We start from the raw sequence: 17,109 nt of genomic DNA on the forward strand, positions 1-17,109 counted from the left end.
TGAGCTCCCAGTTATAACACTAGCATTGGTGTCATTCATGAAAATCCATAGTTATGTGATTTTTGTGTTACCGAGTTATACAATAACACGCTTTTAGTGTTAATATCACGTTTCTTATCCTGCATCACTTACCACACATTTGACTTTATTTTATTCTGTTGCTGGAAACACCTGCATATAGTATATTAATTTCCCCATTGGCTATTGAGATACCTCTGTGTTTGAATATACGTATGCATATTTAAAAAAAAATGATACACAATAATTATTCAGCTCTACAACTTACTCCAAAATCTTTTAACACTTTTTAATAATCTTTTTTCCCCCCTTGTTTTCCTCAGGGCACAATGGTCTTCCGGTGCTCCAAAGCTCTGCACTCCAGCTCATTGTTCGTGAAGACCATGCTGCCTATTCGGATCTGGAGGTGTGATATTCCTTACTCCACAAAAAATGTTCACCACACACCTGTCATGCTCAAAGAGGCGCTGCATTACTTAAACCTCCAACCAGGACAGGTAAGGACTTTCCTGATTCTTTTCTATCAGCTAAGTTTTTTTTTGGATTGTGAGGTTGGGTCAGTTATACGTAAATTAAATAAAAAGTGTGTGGACATTCAAAAATGTAGGGGGAAGTTTGTTTAGTCTTATTTCGTTTAGGGCAAAATTACCTCTGAAATCAGATCACCTGGATAGACTGTCAAGGTTAACATTTGCATGTGATTAAGCGCTATTTGCATTTTGGGTTTTTAGAGCCATTGTTTTTAAAGCCTTTGACTTAAGTGTACTGCGTGCAAAAGGTGTTTTGAATATCCTTCATTCCAGAATCCATTGTACTTGGGCATGATTTTACGGGATAATGTGTTCTTTTGTGTCTTTTTGTGCACGGTGATGTAGCGTAGCGCTCATGCCTCGCAGTAAGAAGGTCCCGGGTTCGATTCCCACCTGGATGGGGTCTTTCTGTGTGGAGTGTTCTCCCCGTAGGTTTCCTCCAGATACTCCGGTTTCCCCTACCACTAAAAACATGTACAATATACTCCTCTAAAAAAGAGATTCTTATTCTCAGTGGGACTTTCCTTGTTAAATAAAGGCCAAATAAATTACTGTGTCACAACGTTCATTGTCAGATTCAGATCACCAAATATAAAGGTTGATGGTTAAAAAAAAGACAAAACACGTCAAAAAGCATTTAAACGTTTAAAAGTTGTGAATGCAAACATTTCCATCATAAGTAGTTCTATATATAACTTTTGATGGCCTTTTCTTCTTTTATTAACTGCATTTTTTTTAGATTAAACTTCACTTGTGACTTCACTTGGGCATCTCTACATTGAGGCACACGTATATGACCAAGACATGATGATGATGACTAGTGCTTAATGTATACTACCAGGGCAGATGGGAATGAGTCACAAGCCTTCTGTTGTGGCAGCCGTCATAGCATCCTAACAAGGAAGTAATAACCCCCTACTGTATATTATAATGCCAGGTCAATTCGGGTGGGGGCCATGACACGGGTCAACATAGTTAGTCAGGATTTGCGCCACTGTAAGACTGTTGGCAGGACACCGGGTTCTGCGTCGTCCTGCGTGAACTTTAGCACCTCTAAACTCCTCCACTGCCCGCCCATTTGCCAACTGTCCCAAGACGGCTTGCCAATCACATGCTATTAAAAACACTGTGAGATATTTGTTTTGTGAATTCTGTATAGCAGTAACAAAAATATCTATCTATACATCAAGGTACATAGTTGTTGCGAAAGGGTTTTCATTGATGCTTCAATTGTAACATTTATTTGATTTTAGACTAAAGTGCTGTCTAATAGGAAAGACAACATGCTTAGTCAAGCCATCTAATTTCTGCCACCTCCATGTCACTGAGCTGCCATTTAAACTGCTATAGTCATAGACACTAAGTGATGGTGTCAGCTGCACATAAGTGGCAGTGGCGTGGAGGAAAACCAGCCCTTGACTGTAGACAACAATTCACGTACAGCGTGAAATGTAGATAAATAGTTTCTGATTGGCATTGTTAAATGATCACATGTAATTGCCCTTGTCAGTGGAAGCAGAGCTGAAATACTTAATGTGATGATAGGCGTCAGAGCAATTGCTGCTGATAAACTAAAGTGTGTTAATAGAGGCTTTCAGTGGCCCGTAGCCTCCCACATAGGACGCCTGCCTGCAGATTTCCTGATGCTTTAATTTTGCATTTCAGCAAATTACCTAAACCATGTTTAACCTGTAAAACCTGTTTGTTCACATTACATGACAATTTTTATGACATAGCTTTAGATTATTTCATGCAGTTTTACTGAGTAAAGTGGCCACCCATAGCAACAAGCCACTATCACCTTCACTGCCATTCACTGTAGGATTTAACAAGAAATGTATTTATTTACACATTCACTTTTCTCTGTCGCACAGACCATTGTCTGGAGTATTTTTAGACCTTATCTTTAGGCATATTATACTGTGGCTATGAGGGCTACATAATTTTGACATAGCAATAATATTTCTCAAAATTATATCTGTGGGTCCAGAAGATATACTGAAGGGCTGGATTTGGCTCCCGGGCCTGACGTTGCCTACTCCTGACTTGTTATGTACTGGAGGGACTCTCAGCTGGCCTTGGAATGCCTCGGGATCCTCCCGGAAGAGTTGGGAAGACCCAAAGAAAGTGTGCGTGGAAAGGGAAGTCTGGGCATCTCTGATCAGAACACTGCTTCAGAGCTCCTCTGAAACGATGAACCGCCTCCTCGGTTTGCTCCCGTTTCAGAGCGTGGTGTCCTGCACTGGTCAGCTCCACCTCCTCCTTCCTCTTCCTCCTGCACAGCTCTCTTCGTTCCACAACAGTCTTTGACCATCTCCTCGTTTGTCCCTTTTTTGTTTCCTATAGCACACTTCCACTGTGTTGCAGGTGTAGGGAGCTCTTGGTGCCTCTTCAGTGTCTATGAAGAAGTCATTTGTAGGTCTCAAATGGGTTTAGCAGAAGATGATGACAGATGAAACTAAACTTTCAGATCAACGTGCTCTTTTAAGCATGTCAGTGGGTATTATGATTTGAGACCAGATAGCAGTGAACCGTTAAACCAATAACTTATCCCAACAGTCACTTGCACTTTAGAATGACTACTGCTAGGAGGACTGCACAATTAATTGCAAGTAGCAAAGGTTTATTCAAGCAATATAAAGTCTTCTGAAAAAAAAACTGCAAACATGTTCTGAGATGCATGGCATTCTTGTATTAGTGTAGCAGTTCACATTTCAGTATTTCTCTCAAATGTCAATGTTCTTGGACATGTTTGAAATGCGTTCTGTGATCAGAATCATGATTTTAAAGAAGTACTAAGTAACTCATGCGTCTAGATGCCATAAGCACCACTGCCACTGTCGCAGCGTGTTACATTTTTTTACTCATTAATTGTTCGTGAGAGTAAATACTACACTGACAGAAAAGACAAAGGGAGAGAGGGATATTGTACATTCAATTACGCAATGCAATGGAGATAATTTTTTTCACTTAAATTTGGCTGTAAAGTTACTGTTTAAGTGGCGCTAGCCCGCAGTCAGCTTTGCCCGTTAGCCTGTTAGCTTCTTCTTCATGATTCTATTAGTGTGTATTGGTGGCTCCGACCCGGAGGCAGCAAATTATGAACACACCAGGGGAGATGAAAGACCATTAACACTTGTGTTACCCCAGAGGGACTATGGAAAGAATTTATTACGGTAAACAAGTTACTTAGTACTGCTTTAAAACATAAAACGCAAACCTAATTGCAATCACAATTCTTTTTTTCCAAAATCTTGCAGCCGAAAAGTATTCACACTTTCCACTTCTTGTCATGTTGTTAACCTTATTCCAAAATAGATCTTTTTTTCTCCCATCAATCTACACACAATACCCCATAATTATTTTTTCATTTTTTAAATGTTGGCAAATCTATTTTAAATAACCTTTTAGATTGCATGTTCGTAAGTAGTTACACCCTTTATTTAGTTATTTGTTGAGGCACTTTTGTCAGCATTTACAGCCTGAAGTTTTCTTGGGTATGATGCTACATAAGCTTGGCAGTAGCACAACTGCATTCGGGGTATTTTTACCAATCTTCTCTGCAGATCCTCTTAAGCTATGTCAGGTTAGATGGGAAGCGTCGCTGCACAGCTATTTTCAGATCTTTCCAGAGATGTTCAATCGTGTTCAAGTCTGGGCTCTGTCTGGGCCACTCAAGGACATCCACAGACTTGTCCTGAAGCCACTCCTTCATTATCTTGCCTGTGTGCTCAGCGTCGTTGTCCTGTTAGAAGGTGAACTGTCGCTCCAGTCAGAGGTCCTATTCGCACTGGAGAAGGTTTTCATCCAGAATGTCTCTTTACATTGCTGCATTCATCTTGCCCTTGATTCTGAATAGACTCCCTGTTCCTGCCACTGAAAAACATCCCCAAAGCATGATGCTGCCACCACCATGCTTCTGGCATTTGCCAGGTGACGAGCGGTGCTTTGTTTCCTCCGGACGTGGTGCTTGGCATTCAGGCCAAATGGTGGTTTTATCAGACCAGAGAATCTTGTTTCTCATGGTTGGAGAATTGTTTAGTTGCCTTTTGGTAAACTCTAAGCCGTATGTCATGTGCCTTTTACAGACGAGAGGCTTCTCTGTCTGGCCACTCTAACCATAAAAGCCTGATTGATGAAGTGCCGCAGACATGGTTGTCTGTCTGCAAGGGTCTCATGTAGGAGTGACCATCGGGTTCTCGGTCACTTCCCTGGCCAAGGTCTTTCTCCCCCAATTGCTCAGTTTGAACGGGCAGCAGCTCTTGTAAGAGTACTGGTGGCTCTGAACTTCTTCCATTTACGAATGATGGAGACCTTCAACGCTGCAACAATTTTTCTATTCCCTTCCACAGATCTGTTTCTAGATATAATCTTGTCTCTGAGGTCGACAGACAGTTCCTTTGACTTCAGGGCTTGGTTTCTGCTTTGACATGCACTGTCAGCTGTGGGACCTTATATAGACGTGTGTGTTCCTTCCCGAAGCAAGTCCAATTTAATTTAGCAAAGGTGGACTCTCGTCAAGTTGCAGAGACATAGGAAAGACAATTTGTGGAAACGGGAAGAGCTCCGTTTTGAATGTCTATAGCAAAGACTGTGAACACTTATGTGATATTTCAGTTTTAGAGTCTTAATAAATGTGCAAAAATATCAACCAAAAAAAAAAATCATCCTGTCATTATGGGGTATTATGTGTAGAGTGATGAGTTTTATTTTATTTTTTTCATTGTGGATTTGAGCTGTGACATAAAATGCAAAAAAAGTGTGAGTGTGAATACTTTCCGGTTGCACTGTAAATAGTTAGACCTTAGAGACAATTTATTGTTTGCAAAGGGTTATTTTAAGATAATTGTTTGCTAATTGCAACCATAATAAAAAAGTGATGCTATTATTTGGCCCGAGCGCCATCAGGGCTGGTGAAGGGGTACTTGAAATTGTACAGCAGTGCAGCTGCAGAGTGAAGTGGAAAACACCTTTTCACTTTGTCAGTTGCCGAGAACGTGCCCCCTGCTAAAAGATTAACTCAATCAAAAACTCAATCTCAGCAATCGCATTTCAAAATCCAAAAACTAAGACCCCTGCAGAAAGAAAAAAAAAAAGCATAAAGGCCGTAGCAATAATACCGTAATCTAAGATTGTAGGGAGACAAAGGACGCGATGTATTGCTTTGGGCATGGCGGACGCTTATTTTATTATATTAAAACAAAGAGGAAAAGGTGGCCTTCCAGCCCTTAAGAAGACAACTCTTTTTTGCAGTCGCTGCCATACAAATTGTTTAGGGATCATCCTCCATAGCACCATTTCACATAGGTCTGCATTTGCTACTACTCAAACTAGCTATAATAGCATTAACAGCTCTTATGTCCCTTAATCATTTTGCCACAGAAGAGTTCCAGGACCAAATATTTTAGAATTTGTCACTATTAGCTACACTTTCTGTATGTTAAGTCTCCTCCACTCCAGATATAGTGGCGCTTATGTAAAAATATCCTTGTGAAAAGGGGTGAAGCCTGCGGAGTCCTCCTCTGGTGCAGACTGCTTTCGTTGGGGACCTCCTCTCCTTCAGATTAATGAGCCATCAGCTGAGAGTCCAGGGGAAAAACCCTGTGCAGCTGTACAGAGGAGAAACGAGCTGCCTACTCATTGCAGCTTCAGCACACTCCCCCTTGTGGAATTAATGAATGTAAAAGTGTTCAGGACCACTTTTTTGGATCAATAGCTGTGTCTCTCTCCAGACGAGCTTTTCTTAACACAATTAGGTAAATGATTAGAGGTTAGAGACCTAATTAGATTTCATGCATAACTGCGAGCTTGTTATTTTTTGACATGTATTTAGGCTCACTGCACAGTCTCTTGGAGTTAGTGAATCATCTTAGATAAACTTTGTATTTTAATGTACGCAAAATATGTAACATTTATCCTTTTTAACTGAATACTTGTTGATTACAGATTATTATAGAAATTGGGCAAATGGAGCGAGGGCACAATATAGGATATTTATTCCTTTGTTTAGACACAGTGTTTGTTGGATCTGCATTATTGATGTGTCTGATGTTGTATCACATGTGGGGCACGCAGTGTCAATGTAGTTCATCCCTCTGACTCTCTGGAAGTTGTGTGTTGAGTAGCATTCAAGCACTGAGACGGCAGGGTTCTCTGTTCCCAATTCCTCCAAAATGCCATTTAATACCCCTTTTTGTTCCTAAAAGTGAAAATAAAGTTTGAACAAGCCTAGAAAACTTCAAAATGAATGACAACGTGTTGCAAATGTCAATAATAAAGGAGGACAAAATATGAATGCTATTAGAACACGACTGTGCAATATGGTTTGGTGTGACATAAATATGACAAAACAATACATTCATCATGAAAATACATAGTCGATTGATTGTTGCAGTGTTGCTACATCATAATATTGTGGAATTACTGGAGGAATTGAATGATTTTTTTATGTGCAATTTGTATGTATAAATAATGGAAATTTGTTTCCCTAATGAAGATCATGCATCGGCCCAGACTTTGCAAACCATGGAAATCTAAAGCAGGCATGAATCACAGGTGTTGCTTCTTGTTAAGGCCCACAGCACAGAGAACATAGTTAGGCGCTGCTTTCTTCCCATCCTGTGTCCCTTGTTATTTCGACTATTGGCCGCCTGTAATGTGGCTGTTTGAAGAGGCACTCTGATGTCAGTGTAGATGACCACGAAACACTCTGCCAGCTGCTACTTTGTTTTTCATTGTAGGATTTCAGACATGGCTAATAAAAGATGTGTGTGGTTCTTCAGATGTTTATACAAATTAACATGACTGTGATTTTTTCCTGAATTGGAAAAAAAAAGAAAAGAAAAGGTATGTTCTGTGTGTCTTGCTGGAAGTGTGAAGGTAATCTTTCGGAGTCAGGAAGCAGGAGACTTATCTGACCGAACATGTCTCTTATTAGAGTGATAATGCGCTTTTTCCCTTTCATCTTTTTACTAGTACAGGCTGTGCTAGCTCGTAAATGAAGACAATGCCAGGGTTAATGTGCCTTTTTAAAATCTGTTTAAAGTTTTACAGCTGGATTTGAGGTTGCTAAAACTTTGGTGTGAATGACCTGCTGCTTTATGCAGTAGTATAGGTAATGTATGTGGCTTTAGGTCACTGCAGGAGAGTGGTGGTGGTTGTGCTTCCTTGTTCAGCCTCTTCTAAGTGAAGCGCTGTTGTGAATACAGTCAAAGGGGTAACCTGATCTTGTCTCTTCAAATTAGTTAAAAGCCTTGCAGTTGGTCATGCGGCTGATGTCAGGAGGAAAAGACTGTTTGAGATCATATCTAGAACATATTGTTGTTGCTGCTAGGTTTAGCGTGGTTTATATCAACGGAATTAAATATGTCAAAATTAGCATCAAGTTAAGACCTAGTAATTCTTGACATGAAAAATAGTTCACTTTCAAAGGTAAAAAAGTCTATTTCCATTTTAATTATGGCAAAATGTAACTGAAATCTATAATTTTGTGATATGGCTGTTTTTTTTTTCATTCAGCAACTTCAGTTTGTGTCTTGACCAAATTGTGTCTTGTTTTTTTTTTTTTTTTTTTGTCTTGACACTCCTTTTTTGGGAGCGCTGAGTAGTGAAAGAGGAGGCTGGTAAATAATTGATCTTTGTAATTAAACACTCCAGCCAGGGATGCTGGGGCTGATTGACGGCCAGATATTAGGCCCTTGTCTCGTAAGGTTGCAAGTTTAGTCTGAGGTTATCAGTGACCCCAAGTCTTTCTCCCTCCCTGCCTCATTACTTTCATGAGTAGAGCATTTCATAGAGGGGCAGTAGGAGTGGGGGGTGCGGTGTGAAGACAGTCTGGGACTTCATTAGCCAAATGGGGTGCCTCACAGACCGCCAAATAGTTTGGCCTTGGTGCAGACAACATTTTTTGGGTGCCTTATCACACCTTCACATTTTGGACTTTTGTTTGTTTATTACCTTAAAGGAATAGGCCACCGTTTTTATATACTAAGATATGTTCTTACCTCACTTTAGTCGAGTTAATATATCCCCGTCTGGTCATTGTCCGCGCGCTCTGTCACGCAAACGGAGCACATACGCAGCCTCTCCCATATGTGACATAGCTCCGAAAAAGCTCACGATAGAAGCTACCAAGCTCTTCCACGTGTTCCCTATTTAAATAAAGTTACGTGAAGTGTTTTCATGCGAAGTATATTTACACAGAAATGTAACGTGTCGATTTTATAAGCAAATAAAAAGGGGGACTATATTGTGAGGCGTAATGATACGAGGAGTAAAACGTCCGCGCAGTAACTCCTAAAGGTTATTGACGGAAGTGAGCGGGGGAAGTCTTTAGGAGTTACTACGCGGACGCTGTGCTCCTCGTATCATTACGCCTCACAATATAGTCCCCCTTTTTATCTGCTTATAAAATCGACATGCTACATTTCTGTGTAAATATACTTCGCATGAAAACACTTCACGTAACTTTATTTAAATAGGGAACACGTGGAAGAGCTTGGTAGCTTCTATCGTGAGCTTTTTCGGAGCTATGTGACATATGGGAGAGGCTGCGTATGTGCTCCGTTTGCGTGACAGAGCGCGCGGACAATGACCAGACGGGGATATATTAACTCGACTAAAGTGAGGTAAGAACATATCTTAGTATATAAAAACGGTGGCCTATTCCTTTAAGTCATTAACTAACAGACATTTTCACAGTGTTGCAGCTACCAAACTGAAATAATGAATCTTCATCAGTACAATTTCCTGTGTCATGTGCGGTGTTAAAGCAAAGTTTGTACTAATCTATAATCTCCCATACAGCAACTAAAAACACTGTGATTGGTGTTGACAAGCTAGTATTAAAATCTCCTGTTTCTGCAAGTGTTCTGCAAACATGAAGACATTGTTAGAGGATTAACAATGGTGTTCGAGAGGATAGATGAAAAACAGGCAGCAGTCTGGATGTCTTATACAGGAGAAGTTTATTTACCATCGGTGCGGGACCAGGAGACATGAACTCGAGAACTGTCTATGCTTCCACAGAAAAGGGATAAATACCCTCTCAGAGCGTCATACTGATGCGCAAGCAAACATTCAGTAGCTGCTTGACCCAGCATGATGAATAGCGATTTAATGTTATCCACTAACAGACATCAAAATGAAAGTGCAATTTCTAACAAAGATTTTAAAACATTCAAATTATTAATACAAAACATTTCTGAAAATATGAATCGTTTTGACTTAACAACTCTTTTAATTAAAATAGATTTTTTGCCCAGCCCTAGTAAATATAGGCCTTTTCCACTTCTCAGCTCTAGATGACGTCCAGACTCTCCCAATTACTTAGCGTGCCATTGGTGTATGGGCAGCGTGGCCAGCAAATTTACTTTTTACATTATGGTAGGAGGCTTGAATGATGTCATTGACGCAGCTGCTAACAAAGAAGTAAGTGCAGATATTCAAATTTTATGTTCATGACATACAGTACCACGCGCCATTCTATTTTTTGACCTAGTCTTGTGTTTTTTTGTGTCGCTGAGCTTAAAGCTTAAAGCTTAATTTCTACCACGGTGGACAATAAAAATCTAGGCTATTCTATTTACATCTAGGCTCCTAGAGAACACTTGCTATCAGCTGACATGCTGACAGCTGCAATTTGCAATTTCGCATTCTCAAAAAGTCCCGAGCCCGAACCTTTATTTGAGAGTTTCTCTTTCGAGCCCAGAGCTGACGCTCATGCTACATCCGCACACAACAGTGGCTTTGTCCGAATGTCCACCCTAGTCCCTGACCCCTCATTCACTATATAGGAGTGCACAGATTATTTTGGCATTTCGGTCCAGAAGCCCTCTCCTCTTTCCTCGCCCTCGCTGCGTGTTGTCTCGTGCGGCGTGCAGAAAGGAGCTCGGTGTCCGGAACGCTAGCAGAATGAGGGCACTACATCTGCTAAACTGCTGCTAAACTAAGTTTGCTTAACTCCAGGAACAATGCATTTTTGTGATAAGAACTGACCAAATTCAAGAGGCAGTGGAATATTTATGGGTAAATATTCAGAAACATTTGATTTCACATGGAATTTGAATGAAGAAAATTTGGCTTGGATTGTTGCCTTTTTGCCTGAGAGAGGAAGCTATCCATCTTTTAACAGCTCAACCTAAAGGTAAGCTATTGTCAGCAACTTTCACTGCAATGATTTATATTCAAGTAGTTTATTCATGAGAAAAGGCAACACACAATTTAAACGGCTGTTTTCACTCATTTGTGTTGCGTATAGTTCAATCAGTCAGCTGTTCGCCTCTGACTCTCGCAATGCATTGTGGTCTATATTGACCCGTCTAGTGACCATCACTGCACACTACTTTTCAGAATGCATTGTGGGAAATTTTAGAGCACTACTTTTTTTCTCCCTGGGCATTGGGACAGCACTACACGATGGCATGACCAAGATATATTCATTACAGACCCCACCACTATATCTCTATAAAATCACAAATGTGATGAATCCCTAATCATTCTATATCATTGTGTTTGAAATTCATAATGATGTCTTTCTGTGTGAGCAGGCAACATCAGTCTATAAAATATAGACTGAAGTAGCCTGGAAAAACGTTTCCTGCTTATCGTTAGCCACATAGCATAATTCTAACTCATTTTTGTTTTGATTTTGGAAAACATGTAAAAAGACGTTTTATAGGAAACACATTGTTTTTCTCTTATTGCCATTTTAACAATACAAAATGACTTAGGCAGTTATGATATGTGGCTAACGTTATGCATCATAGTGTTTTTTCACTATTTAATAATTATTGAAAATGTATGAAAATTATTGAAACCCTTTGTGCCCACCCATTTGATATTGTTCAATTGATGGTGAAATAAAATGATGTTCTCTGTGCTGCTATATGGATACAATTACTGCGAGTTTTATTACAATATTTACATTTGTTGGTGGCGTGTAAGTGTGGGTATGCTAATCAGATGCATGCCCTGTGGACAGCTGGATTGAGATGACTCATTCCTGCAACACATCTTCAATTGGTGTTTGTGAGGTCCAACTGCATTATCTCTCCTCGCGCCTTTAAATATGTTCAGCACTGATACACAATTACTGTAACAATCATTTACAGATTTTGCCACATTGTGTGTTTTCATACTGTTGTCTGGCAAATGTTCCTTTTTTATGCTTATGTATTAAACATTGCTATGATGGTGGACATGCTACAGTGGTGTGACAGTTAATTATGAATAGTTGAATAAAAAACAAATGTGTAGGAATTTCAATCATTTGCTCATGAGTTGGTAATATTTTCCATTTTACTTAGCACCCCCTACCTGCCTTGGGGGCTTCTACAAAATGCCCATACTCCATTCAGATACAATAAATCATCTTGAGATGTTTAATGATAGTCAAGAATTAACTTATGGCCCTGTCAGACCTAACGCGTCTCAAGCTTCACGCGCGTAGAGGAGCTTCTAAAGATCCTGCAGCGTGTTGCGTGCATTTTGAGATTTTGAGGAATTAGAGACCTGTATTCATCTATTTCATTCATGTCTCTTATCCACCTCCACCTCGCTCATGTAGAAACGAGGATGGGGGGAATATCCGTTCTGAGCCATCGATTTACAGTGGTTTCCAGGGCGAATTTTCGTTGCTCAGGAACATGTTTTGCTGTTCGAGGTTTCATAAATATCAGAGAAATTGACATTTGTGGTTCTGGAACATGCCGTGTTTGGAACATGCTTGTGGACTAAAACTGGGCTTAAATTGTGACATGTTTGCAGCGATTTTGAACATGCCAAATGTCAAATCTCATACGAAGAAAGGACGAGCCTCATGGAGGTAAACAAACAGTGTTAACATGAACCTAGCTCCGTGAGGCGATATACAAGCTGAGCTGGGTCGCTCATGCAGTGCATACATGTCTTAGTTATGGAAAAGAGCATTCCAGCTATTTTCTGATCGTTTTTGAGTAAAACCTTTGACCTAGTTAAACTACAGACATGGCGTGTATCTGCGTAAATGCGGCGCATGTAATGAGGCTTCATTAACAGACTGCAGCTCATCTGTAATCCAAAAATGTGAAGATCTGTTCACTTAGTGGCTGGAGTTAATGCTACTAGCTCCGATTAATCATGTGAAATCAAGAACTACTCACTAATAACATCAATAAAACCTGACCTGAGCTGGGCATGTTGCATTTGTTGCATTTGCAGTTTATTGCAGACTTTTCATCAATCATGAGTTGTAGCCGATAGTAGCATGCTAACCTACTTGCCAACTTGGAATTCAGAGAGAAAGGTACAGCGAGCAGCGATCGATCATGTGAAAACAAGAATTATACACTAAATAAAGCAGTAAAATCTTCAAAATCATCTCGAGCTGGGCATGTTGCATTTGTAGCTTATTGCTTATGCTAACGGCAACTGGATTCAGAGATTCAAAGATTTTATTTGTCAATTAATTTCACAGTAAATTGATAATTTAAAGCAGTACTAAGTAACTCTTCCCCTTAGAGGCCATAAGCGCAACTGCAGGTGTCGTAGCAACAACTTATTAATTATCCTGGAGAGTAAATACTACGCTGACAGAAAAGGCGAAGGGAGAGAGGGTTACTGTGCATCCAATTATACAATGGAAATATTTTTTTTCACTCAAACTTGGCTGTAAATACTGTTTAAAGTGACGTTAGCCCGCAGTTAGCTTTGCCCGTTAGCATGTTAGCTTCTTCTTTGTGATTACATTAGTGTGTATTGCTTTCTCCGGACCGGTGGCAGTCAAGTTGCAAACATGGTTTTCTGGTCAGAGACACCAGAGGGAGATGAAAGACCCTCCAATCATCCCATAAACACTTGTCTTACCCCCACAGGGACTACGAAAAGGATTTATTAAGGTAAACACGTTACTTAGTACTGCTTTAAATTTATTTAACAATTAGTTGAAATAGTTCATTCTCTTGTCCTTGTTGTGGAGCGGGGAGTAAGAGGTGGAAGCACAGGGAGGGAAACTGTTCTTCAGTCGACTGGACCTGGCCCGTGGATTCTGCAGTTTCCTCCCTGAAGGCATTACCTTTATGAGACTGTGTGATGGGTGCGTAGGGTCCCTGGTGATTCTGACGGCTTTGCGGGTGAGACGGTTGGAGTACATGTCCTTAATGGAGGGGAGAGGGGCTCCGCAGATCTTCTCCGCTGCTCTCACGATGCGCTGTAGGCTCCTGCGGCAGGAGGCACTGTGCCATACAGTGATGGAGCGTAAATAAGCTCATTTTCGACGGACTGCATATAGCTCAGTTGCAATTCGAAATTGTGAAGATCTCTGTGAATATTTGACCTTTGCTTGCCTTGTAATCATCAAGCCTAAAGTACATTGATCTGCATAAAATCTTTGTCAAAGATCGCACAGTGAAAAGATCTCCACATGGGCTTTGTGTGGACTACTTGGCCATCCTGGTGGGGACATGTCCTGATCCCGAGGCTGACCCATATAGGCTCATTTCTTTCCCCTCTGGTTTGGTGTGAATGTGCGCAGTCAATTTATGGGGCTTTATGTGATGGAGCTGCGGCCAGCCGTGCGTCCACCACAGCAGGTTACACCAATACCCGTTTCATGAATTCAGCTTAGCCGACAGCCAAATATATAAACAATATGTGAAAATGTATCCAGAGGCAGTGTGTGTTAGGCTTCAAAGCAGGCTGAATGTAGTCTAATAGAAGAATAGCTACAGCATCGTAATAGTCCGGTTAAATGAATAACATGTAAGTTTGAAGTCTTCGGTTGAATATACTTTAAATTATTAAAACTGGCTCTTGGGCGTTGTTGTAATTTTGCATATCTGTGGGCTGTACATGAATTGAAATAAAGCTTGCTGGGTGCATGGTCTGGTGAGGCGACTATAGCAGCTCCACAAGCGATTAACTGTAAATACATACGCAACTTTTCCATGTGTAAAACATATGTAACAGTGCTTTTAAGCTGCTAATAATCTCTTGCGTCTTTTAATTAATATGGTGACCAGAAGTCGTTGGCGCATAACCCCTTAACCAAGAAATAAGAAAAATGCCAATTTATAGATTTATGTTTTTTCAATGTCCTCATTTTGTTTTCAAATGAAAAAAAATGATTTTGATTTTCGCATTTTATTTTGAAATGATAAAACCGAAGAACAGAGCAAATAAACATTTTGTCCGGGCAAGTGCCCAGCTGGCCTACTCTCCCAGGAATACAGGTCAGCAAAAGAAATGACGTATCCCGACATTAATTCATCTGCCAATGCGGCATGCCGTTTATTCCCCTGCAGAAGTCTATATTTTTCAGTATTATATTGGCTTTTTGCAAACATAAGCAGCGGTAGAATCAGAATAGTTTTTATTGCTATTGTTCACAAACTAGGATTTTTTCTCGGTGCAGATGTGCAACATAAAACATATAATACAGAATTTAGATAAAAATAAGCTATAAAACTTTAAACTATAAGGCTAGAGGGGCATGCATAAAGAATATTAAAATAAATAAGATAATAAATATGGTAAGATGACAACAATTTGACATAGAGCAACAGATGTGTAGGTGTACAAAGTGATTAAGTGATATAAGGTGATAGCAGCAGATCTTTGTTTGGACACACTACACAGTGCAACAAGGCAGATTACATCCATGAGTCTGTAACTAAGCTATTGGGTCTTGTTTTTTGTTCATGAGTCTGATGAGGGGAAAAAATTGTTCAAATGGCAAGAGGTATGGGTCTGGATAGACCATAGCCTCCTGCCTGAGGGGAGAGGGGTGAATAGTTCGTGTCCATGGTGAGAAGGCTCAGCTGTGATCCGACCCACATGCCTCTGGGTCCTGGAGTTGAACAGATCCAGGACCCGGAGGCGTGTGGACCGGCTACGGTCTATCCAGACCCATACATACCTTCTGCCACTTGAACAGTAGGAGTTAGACCTGCCCTCAGCCGCAACAGCAGCAGGCTACTGTGTTTATTTAGGCTTGTCTGTTTTAGCCAATATGCTGTTATATTCACCTTATTCCAGAAGTTCGCATGGGTGCCGCCATGAATTGTGCCCGCCCCTTTTCTCCTATCTGCTAGCATGGGACTGGAGAAGTCCACATAAAATCAGTTACTACACGAAAACAAAGCAGTTTTTCGGCCACGTAGAGAAACGGTGCAGTGTTGACATGTTGGTGCAAGTGAACATTGGACATTTTACACAAATCAATCTACTAAACATCAGATTTGAGTGGAGAATATTTTTCCTCGTTCTCCGTTTAAATGAACGGGCTTTGCACTTGACCGGAAGTGTCTGTACAACGGAAGTGCCGAGACAAAGCAAAAAGTGGCAAAAGTGGGCGGAATAAGGTGAATAGCCAATGTTAGAGTTAATTATTAAGTTGCAATACATTTACTCTTGTGCATTTTTGTATCTTAAAGCCTCGGGTTTTCAAATGTGCTGCACATCGCACTGGAAACAGACATTATGTCAGAAATGGGAAACTTTTTGTCTTCCTTTCCAGTGGATGAGTATGATTTAATAAGATATTACTTGGCAGTATTTTTTAAGAGAATAAACACCAAGTGGTTGTGTTATTGCAGATTTGGAAATGAATTGGTTAAAATTTGGTTAAATAAACAAAATTACGAGTGGAAAAATGCTAAAAAAATATTTAAAAAATCCTAGTGTGAATAACATTGGCATTCAATATGAAAAAGTACACCATTAAAAACATTATAGCATGTTGATTTAATCTTAATTCAAAATTAACACTATTTTACTTGATTTTGATACTTACTAGATTTTGTTGTCAGGCAAGTAAAAAATGCTACCTGCCACTTGTCCAGTGGGCAAGTACATCATAATGCTTAATGTCAAGCCCTGTAGTTTCTCTCAGCAAATCTGAAGCAGTATTATGTGTGCTCAATTACAGTACTGAACCTTCCCAGAATGTGTTCCTGCATAATGATGCTTTTTTATTATTATTTTAGACTTGGCTGATTCGCTTGCTCTGACCTTATCTTTGTTACAAGCGTTATCTATATTCGAGCTCTGTTCAGTGGAAGAGCTGTTGTTCTCCGCTGGAGTGCTCCCACTTCTTGCTCGCTCTGTTTCTCCACTAATTTGGCAGAGGAGGGCATGTCTGCCCGACACTACATGACACCACTGACCTAAACCAGGAACACAAGTCCCCCTCCATTCTTACTGTCTCTACTCTGCAGCTCCACAGTTTAATCAGATTTCTTCTGTTATATGCACCTCTTAGACTATACTGATTTTTAAAAGCAAAGCAATGCCATTTTAGAATTTCAGTTTATGAAGTTGTTTATTCATTAATCTTTTTTAACATCCTGTTGTTCCTGGATATGATCTCTGCTGCTTTTGGCATTTGGCAGAACACTCCCTCAACAATTGCAGTTGCAGCTTTTTACACAGAGCCCGATTCCATTCAAATTACCAAATTCTGTTGTATTTAAAATACTTTTTTGACACTGTTTCTAAAAATTTAAACGTTTTGCATTTAAAAGCATACATTGAATAATACAAATCAATAGTAAACGTTACTACTTTATAATTATGATCATATTTA

General features: G+C 40.1%; 1 protein-coding gene across 1 annotated transcript in view; it reads left to right on the forward strand.

Moving 5' to 3' along the window:
* Positions 1–346: 346 nt before the first annotated feature.
* The window catches only part of mettl15 (methyltransferase 15, mitochondrial 12S rRNA N4-cytidine), a 63,705-nt gene continuing 46,942 nt past the window's right edge, over positions 347–17,109 (forward strand). The window contains exon 1 of the mRNA XM_079555334.1: positions 347–515. Within this exon, the coding sequence (XP_079411460.1) occupies positions 348–515 (168 nt within the window). The 5' untranslated portion in view covers position 347. The remainder of the gene's footprint in view (positions 516–17,109) is intronic.

This window comes from Gobius niger (genome assembly GCF_951799975.1).
Source record: "Gobius niger genome assembly, chromosome: 4".
NCBI lineage: Eukaryota > Metazoa > Chordata > Actinopteri > Gobiiformes > Gobiidae > Gobius > Gobius niger.